This window comes from Myotis lucifugus, unplaced genomic scaffold (genome assembly GCF_000147115.1).
Source record: "Myotis lucifugus unplaced genomic scaffold, Myoluc2.0 scaffold_41, whole genome shotgun sequence".
Classification (NCBI taxonomy): Eukaryota; Metazoa; Chordata; class Mammalia; order Chiroptera; family Vespertilionidae; genus Myotis; species Myotis lucifugus.
In genome coordinates this window covers 5,631,152-5,655,383 of record NW_005871089.1, presented here as the reverse complement: position 1 = coordinate 5,655,383, position 24,232 = coordinate 5,631,152, and the positions used below count along the sequence as shown (strand labels likewise).

The window sequence follows — 24,232 nt, the reverse complement described above, 5'->3', positions numbered from 1 at the left end:
AAATAAATAAATAAATGCAGTTGGCTGGAAATCAGAGACTTGAATAGACCACCCCCATTCCTTTCTTCAAAATAAACTATATTTAGCTTTAGAGCAGCAGTTCTCAACCTGTGGGTCGCGACCCTTTGGGGGCTGAACGACCTTTCACAGGGGTCGCCTAAGACCATCAGAAAACACGTATATAATTACATATTGTTTTTGTGATTAATCACTATGCTTTAATTATGTTCAATTTGTAACAATGAAAATACATCCTGCATATCAGATATTTACATTACGATTCATAACAGTAGCAAAATTACAGTTATGAAGTAGCAACGAAAATGATTTTATGGTTGGGGGGTCACCACAACATGAGGAATTTTATTAAAGGGTCGCAGCATTAGGAAGGTTGAGAACCACTGCTTTAGAGGAACTATGATTTGGCCTAAATAGTGCCTTAAAATAAGCATGAAGTATTTGACTCATAATATTGATATTATTTCATTTGGTTTCTTGTATTTCCTCCTTTAGAACTAACCATTTCACCCTGGCTGGTGTTGCTCAGTGGTTAGAGTGTTGGCCTGTGCACTGAAGGGTCCTGGGTTTGATTCCTAGTCAAGGGCACGTATCTCGGTTACAGGTTTGATAGGTCAGGGCATGTGCAGGAGGCAATCAATCTCTCTCTCTCTCTCTCTCTCTCTCTCTGTCATTTGCCCCTTCCCTTCCACTAAAAAGCAGTGGAAAAAATATCCTCAGTGAGGATTAACAGCCACAACAAAATAGAATTAACAATTTCTATGACATTGATAATAACTCTTGATTGGATCATCAATTTATTTACTTAATATACCTGCATATTATATACATTAGATATGAGACAAAAGTACAAATTTAAAAGGATTAGATAAACATGAAGTGAACTATATTAAAGTAATATTTTACAAGTTCAAATATGGTTTAATGGTTCAAAATATCTTTTGCTTTATAAAAAACTAACATTTGTCATAAAAACTAAAAATGGAACTTCCATTTGACCCAGTGATCCCACTTCTAGGAATATATCCCAAGAAACTAGAAACACCAATCAGAAAGGATATATGCACCCCTATGTTCATAGCAGCACAATCAGCAGATGAGTGGATTAAAAAACGTTGGGACATCTACACCATGGAATACTATGCTGCTGTATAAAGGAAGAAGCTCCTACCATTTGCAACAGCATGGATGGAGCTGGAGAGCATTATGCTAAGTGAAATAAGTCAGAGAAAGATAAATATCACATGATCTCACTCATTTGTGGATTATAACGAACATAAATCGATGAACAAAACAGATCTGGAGACAGAAGCATCGATGTGATGCTCAAACCTCAGAGGGAAGGTAGGGGAGGGTGGGGTAAGGAGGAGAGATCAACCAAAGGACTTGTATGCATGAATATAAGCATAAGCGATGGACGCAGATAACAGTGGGCAGGATTGGGGGGATGGGGGGACAATGGGAGGATAAGGACACATTTGTAATACCTTAATCAATAAAGAAAAAAAAGCTGCCATTGACGCTTAAAATCCTGAAAAACAAAAACAAAACCTAACATTTGATTAAAACAGAGTGATTAACTCTGAGTCATTGACTTTTGCAGGGTGGAGGGGAGTGATAGACATGTTCATTATCTTGATTGTGATGATGGCATCACAGTGTATGCGTATGTTCAAATTAATCAAATTGAATACATTAAGTATGGCAGGTTTTTATATACAAGTTATACCTCAGTAAATCTGTTTAAAAAAAAATAACCAGTAATGCAACTCATGAGCAGGTGGACCACAGGTGCATCTTTTCTTAGCTCCCAGGGGTGAGTCCAAAGCAGCAATAGAACTTGGCTGACTTTCTGTTTCTTTAGTATTTTCCCTTTCTATTAATATTGTGTTTTTCCGTTGATTTTTAGAGAGAGGAAGTGGGGGGGAGACAGAGAAAGAGAGAAACATCGATGTGAGAGAGACACATTGATTGGTTGTCTTCTGTGCACGCCCTGACCAGGGCCGGGGATCAAGCCTGCAACCGAGGTACATGCCCTTGACCAGAATCGAACCCGGGACCCTTCAATCCAAGGACTGATGCTCTATCCACTGAGCCAAATCAGCTAGGGCTCCTGTCTGAGATTTTAGAATTGAAAATATATGCTCTATTTCTCTGTATGTGTAGGTGTCTGTAAATCAGAAATGTCTTTACCTGTACAAATTAAAAAGGATTAGATAAACATGAACTATTTTTACAGTAATATTCAAATATTTCCAAATAATTTTTATATTAAACATTATTTGGTTAGAACAGACTGATTCTCTGTGAGTCATTTTTAAAATTTTGGTATAACCCTAAGGAAAATAGTAACTGCTGGTTCTTAGAGAAAAAATTTAATGTAAGGAAATGGTTGAGTAAGTGTTAGAATATTTAAAAAAAGCAAAAAGGGAAGAGGTTGGAGTTATCAGAACCTCAAATTTCAGAGAAGGGGCTTCACAGAGCTGGTGCCAGTACTTCTGAGGGGAGCAATGAAGCTGGTTGTGTCTATACATGTCAGAAAGTAATGTTGGAGAGTAGAACCAACTGCTAGGGCAGTGATGGTGCAAATAGCAAGCAAAGGAAGAAATAGTCCCTTCCAGCCTCTTCAGGTACCTACTGCTGGTGGTGGAATCTGACAGGAAGCCAGCTAAGGAAAGAAAAATGTAGTTTGCAGAGTTCCAGTCCTGATTCACAAAGGGTAAGGGTGGAGTTCAAAGAGATAGTTTAAAAAGTGACACACTTAACACTTTGAATGAAACAGATATTCAAAGAACTGGTCCCAGGTTCCCTTAATTAAATTTTTATTTTATTTTCATGGCAATCATAGCAAGAAAGAATACCTAAGAGGCATGATGTAGAGCAGGGTGAGCAAATTTCCTATAAGGATCAGATTTTAAATATTTGAGGCTTTGTAGGCCATAAGATCTCTGTCTCTAATACTTAGCTTTGCCTTTGTAGCACAAAAGCAGCCTTAGACGATATGTAACAAATCCTATATAATAAAAGCCTAATGTGCTAAGTGTCCGGTCATCCAGTTGTCCATTCAACCAATTAAAGTGTAATATGCTAATGATATGCTAAGGCTGCTCAACTGCTCACTATGACGTGCAATGACCACCAGAGGGCAGACGCTCAATGCAGGAGCTGCCCCCTGGTGGTCAGTGCACTCCCACAGGGGAAGCGCTGCTCAGCCAGAAGCCAGGCTCACAGCTGGCGAGCGCAGCGGCAGTGGTGGGAGCCTCTCCCGCCTCCACTGCAGTGCTAAAGATGTCCGACTGTCCGAGGGGAGCGGGCCTAAGCCATCAGTTGGACATCCCCTGTGGGCTCCCAGACTGCCAGAGGACGTAGGCCAGGCTGAGGGACCCCCCTGGGTGCATGAATTTTGTACACCGGGCCTCTACTAAACAATAAAAGTTTATTTATAGAAATGGGCAGTGGGCTAGATTTAGCCCTAGGGCTATAATCTGTCGACTCCCCATGTGGTGCATTTACACTTAGGGTGAAGTTAGCACTTAGTGATAGTCCATATGGATTTATATTTGGAATAACCTTGATACTTTTTAATTTGAAAGTTTCATCTTTATAAATCTGATTAGACTAATTTTTAAAGACCTCGTGCTGGCTGAAAGCCTATAAGAATACTAGGGGAAGTGTTAGCTCTGCCATTCTTTTGTTCACTTAGGATTGCATTATTAGTATTATCTTTAATTTTAAAAAAAAAACATGTTTTTATTGATTGTAGAGAGAAAGGAAAGGAGAAGGAGAGAGAGATAGAAACATCAATGATGAGAGAGAATCATTCATCGGCTGCCTCCTGCACACCCCCTACTGGGGATTGAGCCCACAAACCAGGCATGTGCCCTGTCAGGACCTGGAATCAAATCCGTGACCTCCTGGTTCATAGGTCGACACTCAACCACTGAGCCAACCTGGCTGGGCCTTTAATGCATATTTTAAGCCACTTCCTCATTTTTGAATACTTTAGTTAAAAATTTGTGTAGTTGTACAATGATATGAATGTACTTAATGCAGTGAATACTTAAGAATGGCTAAAATAGAAAATTTATGTTACATACTAGAGGCCCGGTGCACGAAATTCGTGCATGGGAGGGGAGTGTCCCTCAGCCCAGCCTGCACCCTCTCCAATCTGGGACCCCTTGGGGGATATCCAACTGCCGGTTTAGGCCCAGCAGTCGGACATCCCTCTCACAATCCGGGACTGCTGGCTTCTACCTGCTCACCTGCCTACCTTCCTGATTGCCCCCAACCACTTCTGCCTGACAGCCTAACCCCTAACCGCTTCTCTGCTGGCCTGATTGATGCCTTACTGCTTCCCTGCCGGCCCGATCACCCCAACTTCCCTCCCCTCCCAGCCTGGTTGCCCCCAGCTGCCCTCCCCTGCTGGCCCAGTCGCCCCCAACTGCCCTCCCTCCCCTGTAGGCCTGCTCATCCACAACTGCCCTCCCCTGCTAGCCTGATCGCCCACAACTGCTGTCCCCTGCTGGCCATCTTGTGGCAGCCATCTTGTGATGACGTGTGGGCGGCCATCTTGTGGTGACATCGTGCCAGGGCATGACACCACCTTGGCTTTTATTATATAGGATATTTTGCCACACACAAAAAAATGATGTAACTTTACTTGCATCTATAACTTCTTGTTATAGAGCATCACTCTTTGCTCAGATATCTCAAATACTGGCATGAAACCTCATAAGGTGTCAGTTAACCATCCATACATTAAATTCATAAAGATTGATTTCTTGTTGGTTTTAGTAAAAAGAATGTAAATAGAATATTTAGTACAGTCTCTCTACTCCCAGTAGACCATCCTGTGCACACCTGGGTATGCACACACCTACTGTATTAGAGACCTGTTTCCTAATAGAATGGTTTTACTTAATATTGAGGCAGTACATTAATAATTTTGCAAACCGGACTTTTTCTCTAGTTCTTTCCTTGCCAACATACATTGCTAATGGAGTTCTCCTGACTTTGTATTTTCATGCCTACTCTCCCATTCCTAATCCAGCTCTGCTTTTTCATCCATATTTCTTGAACACTTTATATAAGCTTCTATTATAATACTCATCACATCATATTTTATTTATTTGCTTATATATCTCTCCTCCTCCCTTTTTGAGTAGCATGTCTTGGTCATATACTATATTCCCAGCACCTAGCTGTGGCACACAACATGCTCTGACTAAATTATTGGAATCAGAACTTACCCAGCCATTGACAAGCTTCTTAGTAGTTCATAATTAATCTGAGCTATTTTTGGTGGTTTAGCCAGCTCTTCCTTCCAATTGTAATTTTGGTCAGCTTTAGTTTTTTTCCAGAGGCCTAAATCTCATTTTTACTGCCAGCCACAGCCCTTTTTCATACCAGTATTTGGCAGTTAGGAAGATTAGAACACCAGTTACATTTGCATAGTACATAGCTTTCAGAATAATTATTGTAAGTAATCTTGCTGGTGTTGGTTAATTCATTAAATACCTACTGACTCTGTGCTGTGTGCTAGAAATCCTGCTGGGGATACACAGTGAGCATTTTACATACAAGGGAACTGAGAAGTTGGATGACAGGTATAAGATTATATATCAAGTTACTGACAGAATTGTGACTAGATCCTAGGTCTCCTGACTCATGGCCCATTGGGTGGAAGGGAGTTGCTCTGAGAAGAGTTAGAGCAGGATAGTTGGGATGGTACTTGTAAGAGGGTTTGCTTATGATCATCCTAACCTCTACTTGTGTATTTTCAGTAATTGAGGAGCCTAGTGTCTTCAAGGAAGTACCTTACATTTATTTAGACCATGTTGGAGGTTCAGTTTGGCATACCGGGCACCTGGTCCAACCTTTCAGGTGGTCAGATGAGGATCAGAGTACAAACTCAGTTCAGGATTCTCTTGGAATGAATGGTTTGGAGAATTCTGTGGGGTCTTATGCCTTCGCTGCTAGGAGAGTAATTGACTGATGTGTGCCAGCCAAATAGAGTCTTAGAGACAAAGGGTGGCTGGCTGCCCTGTTGCTGATGTGTATCTTGGTGTGGCCTCTGCAGGATCAGGTTGATATGGTCCTCATCATTATTTGATTTTTCAGAAATTGTTTACCCAGAAGTGATAATTTTTGAGAAGAGATCACATTAACCCAAAGATCTAAGGACAGGTTTATAAGTCAAAATACCGACTTAGCCCGGCCGGTGTGGCTCATTGGTTGAGAATTAACCTATGAACCAGGAGGTCACAGGTTCGATTCCCCGTCAGAGTACGTGCCCGGGTTGCAGGCCCGATCCCCAGGGAGAGGCATGCAGGAGGTAGCTGATTGATGATTCTCTCTTATCATTGATGTTTCTATCTCTCCCTCTCCCTTCCTCTTTGAAATCAATAAAAATATATTTAAAAATAACTGTATAGTGGGAGATGTATATCTGGCCAGAATCTGGAATCTGTCTAAACCAGGAATTCCAACCCACTGGGCTCTAGCCTGGTGCCAAATTAAAAATCAGAAGGTTGCTTGCTTGCTAAGAAAGAATTAAGATCCGGTTGAATAGTATCTTCCCATGAGTGTCTGACACATTGGAGTATTCTTTCTTAATTGCTTAACATTCAGAATCAAACCACCCAGACTTGTAGGAGGAGACTACTGTATTTTTGCCCTTTCACTTTTTGATATTCAGTTGTCAAAAAAGCCTCTCTCAGCCCTGGCCTGTGTGGTTCAGTTGGTTGGAGCATTATCCCGTACACAGAAAGGTGGCAGTTTTGATTTCTGATCAGGGCACATACCTATGTTGTGGGTTTAATCCCTAGTCAGGGTACAGGATATGTTAAGGAGGCAACTGACCAAGTTTCTCTCACATCGATGTTTTTTACTCTCTCTCTCTCAAATGAATTTTAAAAACATTAAGCCCTGGCCATTGTTGCTCAGTAGTTGGAATGTCATCCTGCGTATTGAAGGGTGGTGGGTTTGATTCCCTGTCAAGGGCACATACCTGGATTGCAAGTTCAATCCCCTGCCTGGTTGGGGCACTGCAGAAGGCTACCAATCAATGTGTCTTTCTCACATCAATGTGTGTGTGTCTCTCTCCCCCCCCCCCCCCCCCCAACAACCCTCCCTCCATTTCACTCTCTAAAAAACAATGGGGCGGGGGGAATATCTTAGGTGAGGATTGCAACAACAACATATTTTTTTTAAAAAAGCCTATCATTCCCAGTTTCTTCGGAAGAGAGAACTGGTTTAAACTTCCAGGAGTACCACTTATTTTCTTTTGTTATTATTATTATTTAATCCCTCTCCCAAAGATACGTTTTTCATTGATTCTAGAGGGAGAGAGAGAGAGAGAAACATTGATTGGCAGCTGCCTTTCGTTCACACCCCGACCAGGGATTGAACCCGTAACCTGGGCATGTGTCCTGACCAGGAATTCGGTATTATGCTGTAGTCAACTGAGCCACACCGGCCAGGGCAGTACTGCTTATTTTATATTCACTATTACTTGGGTAATATATAAAATCTAATTTTTCATGAAATTTGTGGTAGTTTGTGCTACTTAATATGATTGAAGAATAGCTTACCATCTTCACTTTGATTCCTGTAACGCTCTCCACAAAGGACTGATGCATTTTCTACTTCCACTGAGCACTTTTCTGTGGGCACACTGAATTTAGTTCCTATTTCTTTCTCCAGGGTCATCTAGTAGCAGGCACCCAAATCAGGCAACTCCAAAGAAAAGTGGTGTAAAGAATGGCCAAATGAAGAATAAAGATGACGAGTGCTTTGGGGATGATATTGAAGAGATCCCAGACACAGATTTTGATTTTGAAGGGAACCTAGCCCTATTTGACAAGGCAGCTGTGTTTGAGGAGATTGATACATATGAGAGGAGAAGTGGTACCCGTTCCAGGGGTATCCCAAATGAAAGGCCTACTCGGTACCGCCACGATGAGAACATCCTGGAGTCAGAGCCCATAGTCTACCGACGGATCACAGTGCCCCACAATGTGAGCAAGGAGTTCTGCACAGGTGAGTTTTGCACCAGATCCCACATCCTCCTGGCTGCTCTCCCCTTCCTTTTATGCTTGGAGCAGAATGACCCAGATTCTGACTCAGAGTCTTATAGTAGGAATTAATTAAAGTGGCTTGGTGGTTGGCGATTATTATTGTCTCTTGGGGATTATGGCCAATACAACATAATTACCTGTCATTGTGAGGGAGTTGATTTCTCTACATGTCCATTTATATCCTGTATCTGGCAGAATCTTTTCTGCAGTTTATTTAGTACTAGAGGCTGGTGCACGAAATTCATGCACGGGTAGGGTCCCTAGGCCTGGCTGGCAGTCAGGGCCGATCTGTGGGGTGACTGGTGGGGCGATTGGGGCCCCCTTGCACCCACATGGGCTGGCCTGGTGCCGCTGGTCTCCTCCCTCTGCAGGGTGACAGGTGGGGTGATGGGGGGGGGGGGCGCTGGCACCCGCCTTGGCTGGTGGCCTGATGCCGCCTGCTTGCTGGCCCCAACCCCCACTGCCACTGCTGGTTGGGGCCTGTGGGCTGGGGGCAGCTCCTGTGTTGAGCATCTGCCCCCTGTTGGTCAGTGCACATCATAGCGACTGGTCGTTCCACCATTCAGTCGATTTGCATATTAGGGTTTTATTATATAGGATGTTATGATTAATAACTAAAGGCATAGGGGCCAACTATCTAGATTCACATAATCCAATCTATTTTCACTTTGGCTTCCCTGTTACTGTCTGAACATTTTAGCAGAAGTTCAACTCTTCATTAATTATTTGCTGTGGTAAAAAACAGTTGGAGATGAATGTTTGAAACCACTGGTTAAAATTAGGGTTTCAGTAAATTACATTTGTTTACTACACTGTCTTCATCTCCTGCTAGCCCTGGTCATTGAGGGTTGACTAGTCATAATTGTCATATAACAAAACAGTACCTTGGTAATTGTGTATATCACTGTATATGATAGTCTAGTCTATTACCCCAGTGCTTTTTAAGTTTCTTTTTTTTTTTTTTTTTTAGCAGTAGAGTCTTCAGACATATAAAAGCAGGTAAAAGCAGCTGTGGGAGAGGTGTTCTACCTCATCTCTGTCCCTTCCTCCCAAACCACATTCTTAACTGGGCTTCTTGGAATATAGTTTGAAAACCATTGTTATAGAATTATCTTAAGCTTGCCAAAACCGGTTTGGCTCAGTGGATAGAGCGTCGGCCTGCGGACTGAAAGGTCCCAGGTTCGATTCCGGTCAAGGGCATGTACCTGGGTTGCGGGCACATCCCCAATAGGAGATGTGCAGGAGGCAGCTGATCGATGTTTCTCTCTCATCGATGTTTCTGACTCTCTATCTCTCTCCCTTCCTCTCTGTAAAAAATCAATAAAATATATTTAAAAAAAAAAAAAGAATTATCTTAAGCTAAAGGGGGGATCATAATCATTTTAATAGGTAGAGAAGTAACTGAGTTAATTGGTTTGAAGTTTTGAATGTAAATTTTGAATGCTAGTAGTGCTTATAGGGAGAATTATGGAGCCAGCTTAATTATATGGAGAAGAATCAGATCTGGCATGGCTTTTTTTTTTTTTAATATGTTTTTATTGATTTCAGAGAGAGGAAGGGATAGGGAGAGAGAGAAACATCAATGATGAAAAACATCAATCGGCTGCCTCCTGCACAGCCCCTACTGGGGATCAAGCCCGCACCCCAGGCATGTGCCCTGACTAGGAATTGAACTGTTCATGGTGGACGCTCAACCACTGAGCAACACCAGCCAGGCTGGCATGGCTTTTTGTAGACAGCTATAGAACTCTGTTGTATTTGGTTTTGCTGTGTGTAGAAGTTTGTACCTGCTTTTCATGTGAAGAAAAAAAAAGACTGTCAAGCTAAGAACGACTCCTAAATTGTTTCCATCTATCACTAGCAGACTCCGGCAGAGATGCCTCTTTACTAAGGTAGTTTCCTAAGTGTCATTGAGTGTATCTTGCTGAACTTTGATTTTTACCACCTATGTAAAGGCAAACAGCGTAGTTCAGAATCAGGCTTAATTTAACTGGCCATGTTTTAAGTTTTTCAAAGGCAGCTATCATCCAGCAGTTCAGGTAGTAGTACCTCAGATCCTGCCATTCCTCTACCTCTGACTGCTCCCCTTTTACTGCCTCTACTGGTAGCTCTCTGGAGTGAGGTGGTTGGTCATTCAGTATGTGGTTTCCCTGGAATTCCTAAGCTCAGGGAGATGATAGCCTGCCTTGGAGTGAAGTAACTAACAGGGAGAGAATAACAGTGAGAATCAGTAAAGTTGTCAACAGTGCTAAGGCATGGAAATGAAGCCCTTTTGCCTAGCAGGGTCTATGTTGGAAAAGGAGTTAGCAAACAGTTATCTTCCTGAGCAGTTTCTACAGGTGATTTTTATCTCAGCTTCAGATCCAAGGCATAAATAAGTCTCAAAGCAGGTTTTACTGAATGTTATTCAGATATTGCATAGATGGGGACACTTTTCCAATTCGATCGACTACCCGAATGTTAGGATCAGAATAAGGCAAACTATCTGGAATATGTGGGGAAACAACCTAGGTTCATACAATGTTAGTGTTAGGTCACTTGCTTACCTAGTATAATTCTTTCATTTTACAGATGAGGACATTGAAGCCCAGAGCGGTAAAGGCTCTTAAAAACTTTATCCTATTTACTTTCCTCTTCTGAATGCAGTTAACAGGAAGGAGAATATAGTATGAGGTCAGTTTAATGGAAAAATAGACTATAGTCTTTTCTCTTTAGTATGCCCTCAGAAATTGGCCAACTTAGATCAGCCATTACACGAAAAGTGGCTTGGATAGCTACTCAATCTAGCCTTGTGGCATTCATGTTCTAGAACAGTGATGGCAAACCTTTTGAGCTCGGCATGTCAGCATTTTGAAAAACCCTAACTTAACTCTGGTGCCGTGTCACATATAGAAATTTTTTGATATTTGCAACCATAGTAAAACAAAGATTTATATTTTTGATATTTATTTTATATATTTAAATGCCATTTAACAAAGAAAAATCAACCAAAAAAATGAGTTCCCGTGTCACCTCTGACACGCGTGTCATAGGTTCGCCATCACTGTTCTAGAACCTCAAATACCTTGTTTTCTACTAATCCCCAGACCCAGAGAGGCAACAGAAGAAAAGTAACTACCCATTTGGTGATGGCTGGGGTTTTAGGTTCTGAGAGCTCGCTGCTGGTATTCCATATACTACTGCATGCCAAGTGGTGTTAACAGTTTCTAAGCCATTACTAATTGCTGATACTTATTCTCTTGGCAATACTCTTCACCAACTGTGGGTGCTAAGAGGGAACAATGGTATAAAAGTTCTGTTGATTGGGGAAACACATTCAGGAAGCAACTAAATTTAACTCTTGGTTTAAAACAAGTCTTTTCTCTCTGGAAAGCCCTTTTGAGTCTTTTGACAGTACAGGCAGTCCTTGGGTTATGTCGGACTCGATGCATGTTGTTTCGTGGTTATATCGCCATCTCCCATTTATTTATTAAAAAAAAAGTTCCGTCATTTCGATGTATGTACATATGTGATTTATGTTTTTTATTATCTACCACAAGTAAAGGTCAGGAATTGTTATCTTTTTTTTTTATTTTTTTTACTGTTTCACTTCATTACTGCTGTGTTTGTGCTCCATGTGAGTGACGTAGGTGCTTATGTAGGCAGGTTCCGACTTACAGCGAAAATTGCATTACGTCGTGCCGTAGGAATGGATCTCTGACATAACCCGAGGACCTACTGTACTGCCGTCTCCAGCAGTCACAGGTTATCAAGATATTCCTCCTGCTTGGACCTACTCTGCTAAATAATGATATCAGAGGCCACATCCGTGTGTGTTAGGTTTGGCTATAAAATGCTAGATGCATATGAGCACTCGAGAGGTCCCCAAAGAACACTGGTCAGGAGAGTGGTAAGGCCTCAGAGAATCTTTGCTCAACACTCATAATATTCTAAACAAAATATTTAAGACACTTTGGATCAGTCAAAATGCTTTGCTTATTGAAAGTTATTCAAAGACAGTCCTTTCGTTCAAGTTATTAAAATGTACTGGGAAATGGCAATCTATTTATATAAAAACCCTGGGTATAATGCCCGTCACGTCCAAGGCTCGACTAACCGGAAGGAAGTCAGTCCTGCAGGAGGCGCCTTGGCAACGGCTGTGCCCTCTCTGAGCTGTTTCCCACAAGGGCGAGGTTTGAGGCAGGAACCCGCCCTCGGAGCGTGGACGCACTGAATCCTGGGTCGCCTTGCCAAGGGCTGTGCTCTCCTGGAGCTGTTTCCCACGAGGGCGAGGTTTGAGGCAGGAATCTGCCCTCAGAGCATGGACGCACTGAGTCCTGGGTCACCTTGCAAAGGACTGCACCCTCACCGAGCTGTTTCCCGCGAGGGTGGGGTTTGAGGCAGGAACCGGCCCTCGGAACATGGACACACCGAGTCCTGGGTCTCCTTGCCAAGGACTGTGCCCTCCCTGAGCTGTTTCCTGTGAGGCCTGAGGGAAGAACCCACCCTCGGAGCACCAGGAGTGCCCAGCAGCAGTCAGTGCTGGGTTGCTGAGACTGAGGCCACAGCATGGTAGAATTCTGGGTCTGGCCCAGCAGGGGCGTGGCCGGCCTTCAAACCAGACCCTGACAGTAGGGATGAGGGAGCCCCATTCCTCACAGAATTTGCTGTTGGATAGCTTGCTGTCAGTGGCCTGCCAGCCAGGAACCCCATTCTCCTGCACCCCTGACCCTGACAGGAGGGAGGAGGGAGCCCCATTTCTCACGAATCCACAGGTGGCCAGCTTGCTGTCAGGGGCCTGCCAGCTAGGAATACTATTCACCTGCATATCTGTATAAAGTTTTAATACATTATATTAGAGGTCGTGGTGGTACTGTTTTACCCACAGCATCTACAGGAATTGTTGCAAATTTACTTCCCGGTGGAAGGACCTTTCATTCCCAATATAAATTACCAATTCCATTAAATGAAACTTCAATTTATAGACTCGATATAAACAGTGAAGTTGCTAAAACTATTAAAAAGGCCCAACTTCTCATTATTGATGAATGCACCATGGCATCCAGTCATGCTATAAACGCCATAGACAGATTACTAAGAGAATTATGAATTTGAATGTTGCATTTGGTGGGAAAGTTCTCCTTCTTGGAGGGGATTTTTGACAATGTGTCAGTATTGTACCACATGCTATGCGATCGGCCATAGTACAAATGAGTTTAAAGTACTGTAGTGTCTGGGGATGTTTCAGAAAGTTGTCTCTTACAACAAATATGAGATCAGAGGATTCTGCTTATAGTGGATGGTTAGTAAAACTTGGAGATGACAAACTTGATAACAGTTTCCATTTAGGAATGGATATTATTGAAATCCCCTGTGAAATGATTTGTAACGGATCTATTATTGAAGCTACCTTTGGAAATACATTATCTGTAGATAATATTAAAAATATATCTAAACGTGCGATTCTTTGTCCAAAAAATGAGCACGTTCAAAAATTAAATGAAGAAAGTTTGGATATACTCGATGGAGATTTTCACACATATCTGAGTGATGTTTCCATTGATTCAACAGATGATGCTGAAAAGGAAAATTTTCCCATCGAGTTTCTTAATAGTATTACTCTTTTGGGAATGCCGTGTCATAAATTAAAATTGAAAGTGGGTGCAATCATCATGCTATTGAGAAACCTTAATAGTAAATGAGGTCTTTGTAATGGTACCCGATTTATTATCAAAAGATTACAACCTAACATTATCGAAGCTGAAGTATTAACCGGATCTGCAGAGGGAGAGGTTGTTCTGATTCAAAGAATTGATTTGTCCCCATCTGACACTGGGCTCCCATTTAAAGTAATTTGACAACAGTTTCCCGTGATGCCAGCATTTGCGATGACTATTAATAAATCACAAGGACAAACTCTAGACAGAGTAGGCATATTCCTACCTGAACCCGTTTTCCGACATGGTCAATTATATGTTGCTTTCTCTCGAGTTCGAAGAGCATGTGACGTTAAAGTTAAAGTTGTAAATACTTCATCACAAGGGAAATTAGTCAAGCACTCTGAAAGTGTTTTTACTCTTAATGTGGTGTACAGGGAGATATTAGAATAAGTTTAATCACTTTAACAGTCATTGTTTGCATCACTGTTGTTTTTATATCATGCTTTTATTGTTTTCATATCATGTTTTTGTTGTTTTTATATCATGCCTCTGTTGTTATATTCTTTTGTTACTGTTTATTAAAATTTATAAATTATTTTCATATACATTTTACTAATTTCCTTTCATCTCTCACACTTCTATTATAGAGAAAGGGCAAATAGCAATATTAAAATATTTCCTCTAATTAATTCCCTTTTAATGTGCACGAATTTTGTGCACCGGGCCACTAGTATACTATATATGCCTGGCGTCCAATGAGAGTGTACTGCGTGTTGAGAAGCAGGAGAGGTCTGGAAGACTAGGCTGATCAGAGCAGGCTTCACAAAAGGAACAGGACAAAAGCCCTGAAGCATGGGCAGGATTTCATCAGGCAAACATGAAGAGGATATTCATGAGTAGGCTGGGCAGGTGCTGGTGAGGAACGGTCCTCTATTGGCTGGTTTGGCCAGGGCAGAAAGTTTGTGTTGGGGAGGAGCAGGAATTAAAAATAGCTTTGGACAAAAGCACAGAGAGCCCTGTGTGCCAATGCGGTCCTTGTCCTATGGCCATGGGGAACAACTGAAAGATTCTGAAAATGACATAATCCCAAATTTCTCTTTGGAAGACTTTGAGTCTATTTAGACTGGTCTCATGATAGAATTCAAGGTAGAATGAGAAAAGAGACCAGAATAGGCTCAGATCATTTCGGCTCATGACATAGCTAATGTACCAGGGACTTCTGAATGGAAAAGAAGACAGATGTGAGAGAAGTGACAAAGGGGAATTTGATAGGATTTGATTATTGAAAACAAGTGGGAAAGGATCAGGTGACCAAGAAGATTGAAAGGCATTAAACCTGTGAGGCAGGAAAAACATCAGTGAGAGTCTAGTTGCAGTGAGATTGCATGGATTTATAGCAGCGGTTCTCAACCTGTGGGTCGCGACCCCTTTGGTGGTCGAACGACCCTTTCACAGGGGTCGCCTAAGACCATCCTGCATATCAGATATTTACATTACGATTCATAACAGTAGCAACATTACAGTTATGAAGTAGCAACGAAAATAATTTTATGGTTGGGTCACAACATGAGGAACTGTATTTAAAGGGCCAGAAGGTTGAGAACCACTGATTTATAGTGGGCTGAGTCCACTGACCTCCTGTAGTGCTTTGTGGCTGAGCCCAGAGAAAGCAGATACTAGAGTTACTACACTGAGGAATGGCAGTGGAGGAGTTACTAACTATTAAAGGTTTCAACAAGGAGGCTTCTGTAGAGTCAGAGAATTGAGTTCCATAGCTGAAAGGGGGCTGCTGAGCCTGTTCCCTTATCTGTAAATTGGGATAATACTTGTAAAATGAGATCATGTAGAAAAGCAGCTAGTACATTGCCCTGTTTATAATTGTTACTAGAGGCCCAGTGCACGAAATCCCCCAACTTCCCTCCCCTGCCGGCCTGGTCCCCCCCAACTTCCCTCCCCTGCTGGCCTGGTCACCCCCAACTGCCCTACCCTGCTGGCCTGGTCGCCCCCAACTGCCCTACTCTGCCGGCCATCTTGTGACCACATGGGGGCGGCCACCTTGTGCAAGGGCATGATGGTAATTTGCATCTTTATTATATAGGATTTGTCAATATATGACTTCAAATGTGAATTTCAAAGGCTGTCTCAGTAGTGTAATTTCAAAGTGTCAACTTTTACAAAATTTCTATTATGTATCAGACACCATTCTAGATACTCTGGTCAGTCATTGTCCAGCACCTCAGGGCCTTAGAGTATAGTATAATCAGATGTATTTGGGGTGACAGGAAGGGGAGGTGAAAGCCTGCTTCAGAAGCAGCATCACTATAAGCAATATCATAATATTGACTGTTTATTGCGTATTTATTCTGTTCACATGCTTATGTCAGTTAATTTTCATGGCATCGCTGTGAGGTTACACTGTTACCTCCGTTTTTTTTGTTATCCCCATTTTTCTGGAGTTAAGTGTTCCAGTATATCTTTCATTGGGAATGACTTTAAAGTTTTTTGAATTCTTCATTCCCAGGTTCTAGTAAATTCCTCTCAGATTTTTCTATTCAAAAACCTTTTCTTTTGGGTAGAATTTTTATTTCTACCATTTGTTTGCCACCTTGTAGCCTTCTTCTGTCCTCAAGTACTTGGACGCCCAGATGGGAGGCTGGGGATTGTTATTGGTGCAGGCACTGAATCTCCGCAATTAACCCACCTGCTTGGCCTAAGGGTGTACTCTGCTCTACACCACGTGTCTGCTAAGATTTGGAGAGCAGCAAGTGTATGAAATAACCTGAAGTACACTAGTTACTGTCTTCCAAGAGGATCAAGTCAAAGTTTGAGTGAGGCACTCTAGTCTGGACTCCCTTTGAGTGTAGCACTACTTACCCCACTTACACACACCCATTTCTCTTGGTGAAAACAGTTTTCCTTCCTACTCTGAAGGGGAGCAGCTGATGAAGTCACAGTTGCTTTGTAGCTTGCCTTTCTACTTTTCCCACCATAACTAGTTAGGTCTTTGAGCTTCAGGGGAGATGATCTCATTGTCTTCTTAAACATTGACCCAGCCTATATGATTCCTGCCTTGATCTCCTCATGACCCCAATTCCCCATCCTTTGTTTACAGGTTAGACCACATGCTACAGGGATACCATTCCCAGGGAGGCACCTCTCCTACATTACTTATTTTAAGAGAGCCACAGAGACATCTACACTAATAAAAGAGAAAGATGCTACGCCCACCAGCCAATCAGGAGAGTATGCAAATTAACCCAACAAAGATGGCGGTTAAATTTGCATACTGCAGGTGGGGCGGGCAGTGCCAGATGCTGCCAGGCGGTCTGGACCCCAGATTGGGGACCGGGGAGGTGGGCCGGGCAGTGCCAGACGCCGCCCGTGGGGTCCAGGCCCCAGATCGGGACGGGGGAGGCAGAGCAGGCAGCGCCAGATGCCACCACGGGTCCGGGCCTCCAATCGGGGACTCGGGGAGGCGGGACAGGCAGTGCCAGACACTGCCCGTGGGGTCCAAGCCCCAGATTGGGGATGGGGGAGGCGGGGCAGGCAGCGCCAGACGCCACCTGCAGAGTCCGGTCCCCAGATCGGGGACCGGGGAGGCGGGGCGGGCAGCACCAGACGCCATCGCGGGTCCAGGCCTCCAATCTGGGACCCGGGGAGCCGGGGTGGCAGCGCCAGATGCCACCGCGGGGTCCGGGCCTCCAATCTGGGACCCAGGGAGGCGGAGCGGGCGGCACCAGACGCCGCCCGCGGGGTCTGGGCCCTGATCAGGGACCCAGGGAGGTGGGGCGGGCAGCACCAGATGCCATTGGGGGAGGTGGGGTGGGCAGTGCTAGACGCCGCTGCAAGGAATGGGCCCCAGATCAGGGACCTGGGGAGGCGGAGCAGGCAGTGCCAGATGCCGCCCACAGGGTCCGGGCCCCAGATGGGGGACCCAGAGAGGTGGGGCGGGCAGCAACAGATGCTGCTGCGGGGTCCAGCAGAGCGAGAAAGCTGGTGTCTTGGAGGGCGTGGCTCCTCTGTCACCCCAGCTTCCTCATCACAGCTGTGGAAACTGACAGCAGGGAGGAGGAAGTCCCACCCCTACAGAATCAGCCAGAATCAGCCATTGGTCACACAGCTCTCGGCGGCCCCACAGCCAGGACTCTCATTCACCTGCATCTCAGACCATGACAGTAGAGAGTTGGGACTATGTCCAAAGAAAAACTGTTGATACAACGTAGTTCTGCAGCCAAAAGATGCCGGCATTACCAACAGAAAATGTCTGCAGAACAACGTGCGTCTGATCTTGATAGAAGGCGGCACCTGCGACAGAATGTATCTGAAGAGCAGCTACTGGAAAAACCTCGGTCTGAAGCCGAAAAACACCGGCGTCATCGACAGAAAATGTCTAAAGACCAATGTGCCTTTGAAGTTGAAAGAAGGCGGTGGTGACGACAGAATATGTCTAGAGAACAGTCATCAACAAGTACTACCAATACCAGTAGGAACTGCCTTCTCAGCAAAAATGGAGTACATGAGGATGCAATCCTCGAACATAGTTGTTGGTGGAATGACTGTTTGATGTGAATTTTGCCTGTCCCTAAATTTCTCTGATGAAAAACCATCCGATGGGAAATTTACTCGATGTTGTAGCAAAGGGAAAGTCTGTCAAATGATATACATTTTCCAGATTACCGGCATATTTAAAAAGATTAATGACAAACAGAGATTCTGACAGTAAAAATTTCATGGAAAATATTCGATCCATAAATAGTTATTTTGCTTTTGCTTCCATGGGTGCTAATATTGCATCGCCATCAGGGTATGGGCCATACTGTTTTAGAATACACGGACAAGTTTATCACCGTACTGGAACTTTACATCCTTCGGATGGTGTTTCTCGGAAGTTTGCTCAACTTTATATTTTGGATACAGCCGAAGCTACAAGTAAAAGATTAGCAATGCCAGAAAACCAGGGCTGCTCAGAAAGATTCATGATCAACATCAACAACCTCATGCATGAAATAAATGAATTAACAAAATTGTACAAGATGCTACATGAGGTAGAAAAGGAAGCCCAATCTGAAGCAGCAGCAAAAGTTATTGCTCCCACAGAAGTAACAATGGCGATTAAATACGATCGTAACAGTGACCCAGGTAGATATAATTCTCCCCATGTAACCGAGGTTGCTGTCATATTCAGAAACGAAGATGGAGAAGCTCCTTTTGAAAGGGACTTGCTCATTCATTGTAAACCAGATCCCAATAATCCAAATGCCACTAAAATGAAACAAATCAATATCCTGTTTCCTACATTAGATGCAATGACATATCCTATTCTTTTTCCACGTGGTGAAAAAGGCTGGGAACAGATATTGCATTAAGACTCGACAACAGGCCCTGGCCGGTTTGGCTTAGTGGATAGAACGTCGGCCTGCGGACTGAAGGGTCCCAGGTTCGATTCCGGTCAAGGGCATATACCTTGGTTGTGGGCACATCCCCAGTGCAGGGTGTGCAGGAGGCAGCTGGTCGATGTTTCTCTCTCATCAATGTTTCTAACTCTATCTCTCTCCCTTCCTCTCTATGAAAAATCAATAAAATATATATATTTTTAAAAAGACTCGACAACAGTGTAATCAACAATAATACTAGACAAAATGTAAGGACACAAGTCACACAAATGCAGTATTATGGATTTCATCTCTCTGTGAGGGACACGTTCAACCCTATTTTAAATGCAGGAAAATTAACTCAACAGTTTATTGTGGATTCATATTTAAAAATGGAGGCCAAACCTAACCCTAACCCTAGCCCTAGCCCTAACCCTAGCCCTAGCCCTAGCCCTAACCCTTATCATAAACCTAACCCTAACCCTCACCCTAACCCTAACCCTAGCCCTCACCCTAACCCTAACCCTAACTCTAACCCTAGCCCTAACCCTAACCCTAACCCTAGCCCTAACCCTAACCCTAAAAAAGAAAAATAATGGAGGCCAATCGGATAAATTCTATCAAAGCAAACCAATCTAAGTTGAGAGTTGAAAAATATAGTGATTTGATGGATTATCTCAAATCTAGATCTGAAAAGGACAATGTGCCGATTGGTAAAATGATAATACTTCCATCATCTTTTGAGGGTAGTCCCAGAAATATGCAGCAGCGATATCAGGATGCTGTGGCAATTGTAACGAGGTATGGCAAGCCCGATTTATTCGTAACCATGACATGCAACCCCAAATGGGCAGATACTGCAAACAATTTACAACACTGGCAAAAAGTTGAAAACAGACCTGACTTGGTAGCCAGAGTTTTTAATATTAAGCTGAATGCTCTTTTACATGACATCTGTAAATTCCATTTATTTGGCAAAGTAATAGCTAAAATTCATGTCATTGAATTTCAGAAATTCGGACTGCCTCATGCTCACATATTATTGATATTAGATAGTGAGTCCAAATTACGTTCAGAAGATGACATTGACCGTATAGTTAAGGCAGAAATTCCAGATGAGGGCCAGTGTCCTTGACTTTTTTAAATTGTAAAATCAAATATGGTACATGGACTATGTGGAATACAAAATCCAAATAGTCCATGTATGGAAAATGTTCAAAGGGATATCCAAAAGAATTTTAAAATGCTACCATTGGAAATATTGATGGATATCCCAAATACAAATGAAGATCTGGTAGCACCATTTCTATTGGAAATAAAATTGTCAATAATACTTGGATTGTCCCTTATAACCCATATTTGTGCCTCAAATATAACTGTCATATAAAGAAGTCTGTGTACCAATTAGAAGTGTCAAATATCTATTTAAATACATCTATAAAGCGCACAATTGTGAAAATATTCAAGTTTTTGAAAAAAATATGATCAATCATGACGAAGTACAGGACTTCATTGACTCCAGGTATGTGAGTGCTCCTGAGGCTGTTTGGAGACTTTTTGGAATGCGAATGCATGACCAATCTCATGCAATCACAAGATTAGCTATTCATTTGCCAAATGATCAGAATTTATATTTTCATGCAAATGATTTTGCTGAAGTTTTAGATAGGGCTAAAAGGCATAAGTCGACTTTGATGGCTTGGTTCTTATTGAATAGAGAAGACTCTGATGCACGTAATTATTATTATTGGGAGATTCCACAGCAGTATATGTTTAATAATTGTGGACAAAACGCCGAAAGGTTGGGAATAAAGTATTAGGTAGACTATTCACTGTGAGCTTTAGAGAAGCAGAACGATATTAACTTAGACTTTTGCTTCTGCATGTAAAAGGTGCGATAAGTTTTGAGGATCTGCGAACTGTAGGAGGTGTAACTTATGATACATTTCATGAAGCTGCTAAACACCGAGGATTATTACTTGACGACACTATCTGGAAAGATACGCTTGACGATGCAATCATCCTTAATATGCCCAAACAACTACGGCAACTTTTTGCATACATATGTGTGTTTGGATGTTCTTCTGTTGCAGACAAATTATGGGATGAGAATAAATCTTGAAGGTTTCTATTGGAAATTACACCGAAGAGAAGGTACCTGTGTAAACTGAAACACATGCCCTTAACGAAATTCAGGAGGTATTCACATTACATGGAATGAAATGTTCACATTTCAAACTTCTGGACTATCCTTTATTAATGAATGCAAATACATGTGATGAATTGTATGAGCAACAACAGACAGAGGTTTTGATAAATTTTCTGAATGATGAACAGTCGACAGCCTTTCAGACTATAACTTCGGACATCGAAGATCAAACTGTACACCCCAAATGCTTTTTCTTGGATGGTCCAGGTGATAGTGGAAAAACATATCTGTATAAAGTTTAAACACATTATATTAGAGGTCGTGGTGGTACTGTTTTACCCACAGCATCTATAGGAATTGCTGCAAATTCACTTCTTGGTGGAAGAACTTTCATTCCCAATATAAATTACCAATTCCATTAAATGAAACTTCAATTTCTAGACTCGATATAAAGAGCAAAGTTGCTAAAACCATTAAAAAGGCCCAACTTCTTATTGATGAATGCACCATGGCATCCAGTCATGCTATAAACGCCATAGACAGATTACTAAGAGAAATTATGAATTTGAATGTTGCATTTGGTAGGAAAGTTCTCCTCGGAGGGGATTTTCGACAATGTCTCAGTATTGTACCGTATGCTATGCGATCGGCCATAGTACAAACAAGTTTAAAGTACTGTAGTGTCTGGGGATGTTTTAGAAAGTTGTCTCTTTCAACAAATATGAGATCAGAGGAATCTGCTTATAGTGAATGGTTAGTAAAACTTGGAGATGGCAAACTTGATAGCAGTTTTTATTTAGGAATGGATATTATTGAAATCCCCTGTGAAATGATTTGTAACGGATCTATTATTGAAGCTACCTTTGGAAATAGTATATCTATAGATAATATTAAAAATATATCTAAACGTGCAATTCTCTGTCCAAAAAATGAGCACTTCAAAAATTAAATGAAGAAATTTTGGATATACTTGATGGAGAGTTTCACACATATTTGAGTGATGATTCCGTTGACTGAACAGATGATGCCGAAAAGAATTTTCCCATCAAATTTCTTTTTTTTTTTTTTTTTTTTTTTTTTAAATATATTTTATTGATTTTTTACAGAATGGAAGAGAGAGGGATAGAGAGCCAGAAACATCGATGAGAGAGAAACATCGACCAGCTGCCTCCTGCACATCTCCTACTGGGGGTTAAATGAAGAAATTTTGGATATACTTGATGGAGAGTTTCACACATATTTGAGTGATGATTCCGTTGACTGAACAGATGATGCCGAAAAGAATTTTCCCATCAAATTTCTTAATAGTATTACTCTTTTGGGAATGCTGTGTCATAAATTAAAATTGAAAGTGGGTGCAATCATCAGGCTATTGAGAAATCTTAATAGTAAATGGGGTCTTTGTAATGGTACCCGATTTATTATCAAAAGATTACAACCTAACATTATCGAAGCTGAAGTATTAACCGGATCTGCAGAGGGAGAGGTTGTTCTGATTCCAAGAATTGATTTGTCCCCATCTGACACTGGGCTCCCATTTAAAGTAATTTGACAACAGTTTACCGTGATGTCAACATTTGCGATGACTATTAATAAATCACAAGGACAAACTCTAGACAGAGTAGGAATATTCCTACCTGAACCCGTTTTCGCACATGGTCAGTTATATGTTGCTTTCTCTCGAGTTCGAAGAGCGTGTGACATTAAAGTTAAAGTTGTAAATACTTTATCCCAAAGGAAATTAGTCAAACACTCAAAGTGTTTTCACTCTTTTTTAAAAAATATATATTTTATTGATTTTGTACAGAGAGGAAGGGAAAGGGATAGAGAGTTAGAAACATCGATGAGAGAGAAACATCGATCAGCTGCCTCCTGCACACCTCCTACTGGGGATGTGCCTGCAACCAAGGTACATGCCCTTGACCGGAATCGAACCTGGGACCTTTTAATCTGCAGGCCGACGCTCTATCCACTGAGCCAAACCGGTTAGGGCTGTTTTCACTCTTAATGTGGTATACAGGGAGAAATTAAAATAAGTTTAATCACTTTAACAGTCATTATTTGCATCAATGTTTTTATATCATGAGTTCGTTTTTATATCATTTTATTGTTTATTAATAAAATTATGTATTATTCTCATATACATTGTAGTCATTTCCTTTTATCTCTCACACTTTTATTATAGAGAAAGGGCAAATAGCAATATTAAAACATTTCCTCTAATTCCCTTTCAATGTGCACAAATTTCGTGCACCAGGCCACTAGTCAAGAGATAAATTCTAGGAGACGTTTTGGATTAGAACACCTGTGCTCCTGCATTAAGTGCCACTACAACTTTTCATTGAGCAAGAGCATGAACCTGTTTTCTGAAATTGTGTCTCTGCAGGCAGACTTCCTTGACAGTGACGTGGTGAGTTTGGGGAACCTTAGATTTTAGCAGATCCTCTAGTGCCAGGAGTGGAGGGAGTGGTCAGTCACTTTAACATGGAATCCTTCAAACTTTCTGAGCCTGGATAATCAGGTGCACACTTATCATAGGCCTGGAGGTCTGGTTGTAAGTGATGGCAATCTCATGAGGTTTTAGAGTAGTACTCTTAAGACAGATGTCTTGGCTAGAGAATCCCCCTAGTGATGAACACTTGTGCTTCCTAAAGTCTTTCACTGGAAAGGGTTTCATGGCAATTTGTTTCCAGAGTATTAATTAAAGAGTTAAAGCTCAAACTAAGGTCTGGAGGGTCTGGAGCCTAGCATGCTGTGGCCCGAACACCTAAGTTTTTTTTTATGAATTTGTCAGTTGGTCATTCTAGAAACTGAGTTAGTCTCTACAAACATGACCACTTTGACAATATGTGCCCTTTTGCCATTTCAAAGCCAAAAGTATCTAGCCAGAGTGAGGAAAGAGTTGATTTCAATGTATCCACCATCCTCCTTAAATTCAACATATCACAGCTAAGTCAGCATTCATACCCTTGACTC

At 42.1% G+C, this 24,232-nt stretch overlaps 1 protein-coding gene across 3 annotated transcripts in view; it reads left to right on the top strand.

Annotated features, from left to right (window-relative positions):
* The window catches only part of EDC3 (enhancer of mRNA decapping 3), a 105,948-nt gene that overhangs the window by 51,056 nt on the left and 30,660 nt on the right, over nt 1–24,232 (top strand). For all 3 annotated transcript variants that reach the window (XM_006087873.3, XM_006087870.3, XM_023753106.1), the window contains one exon: nt 7,723–8,058. In XM_006087873.3, coding sequence (XP_006087935.1) covers nt 7,723–8,058 — 336 coding nt within the window. The remainder of the gene's footprint in view (nt 1–7,722; nt 8,059–24,232) is intronic.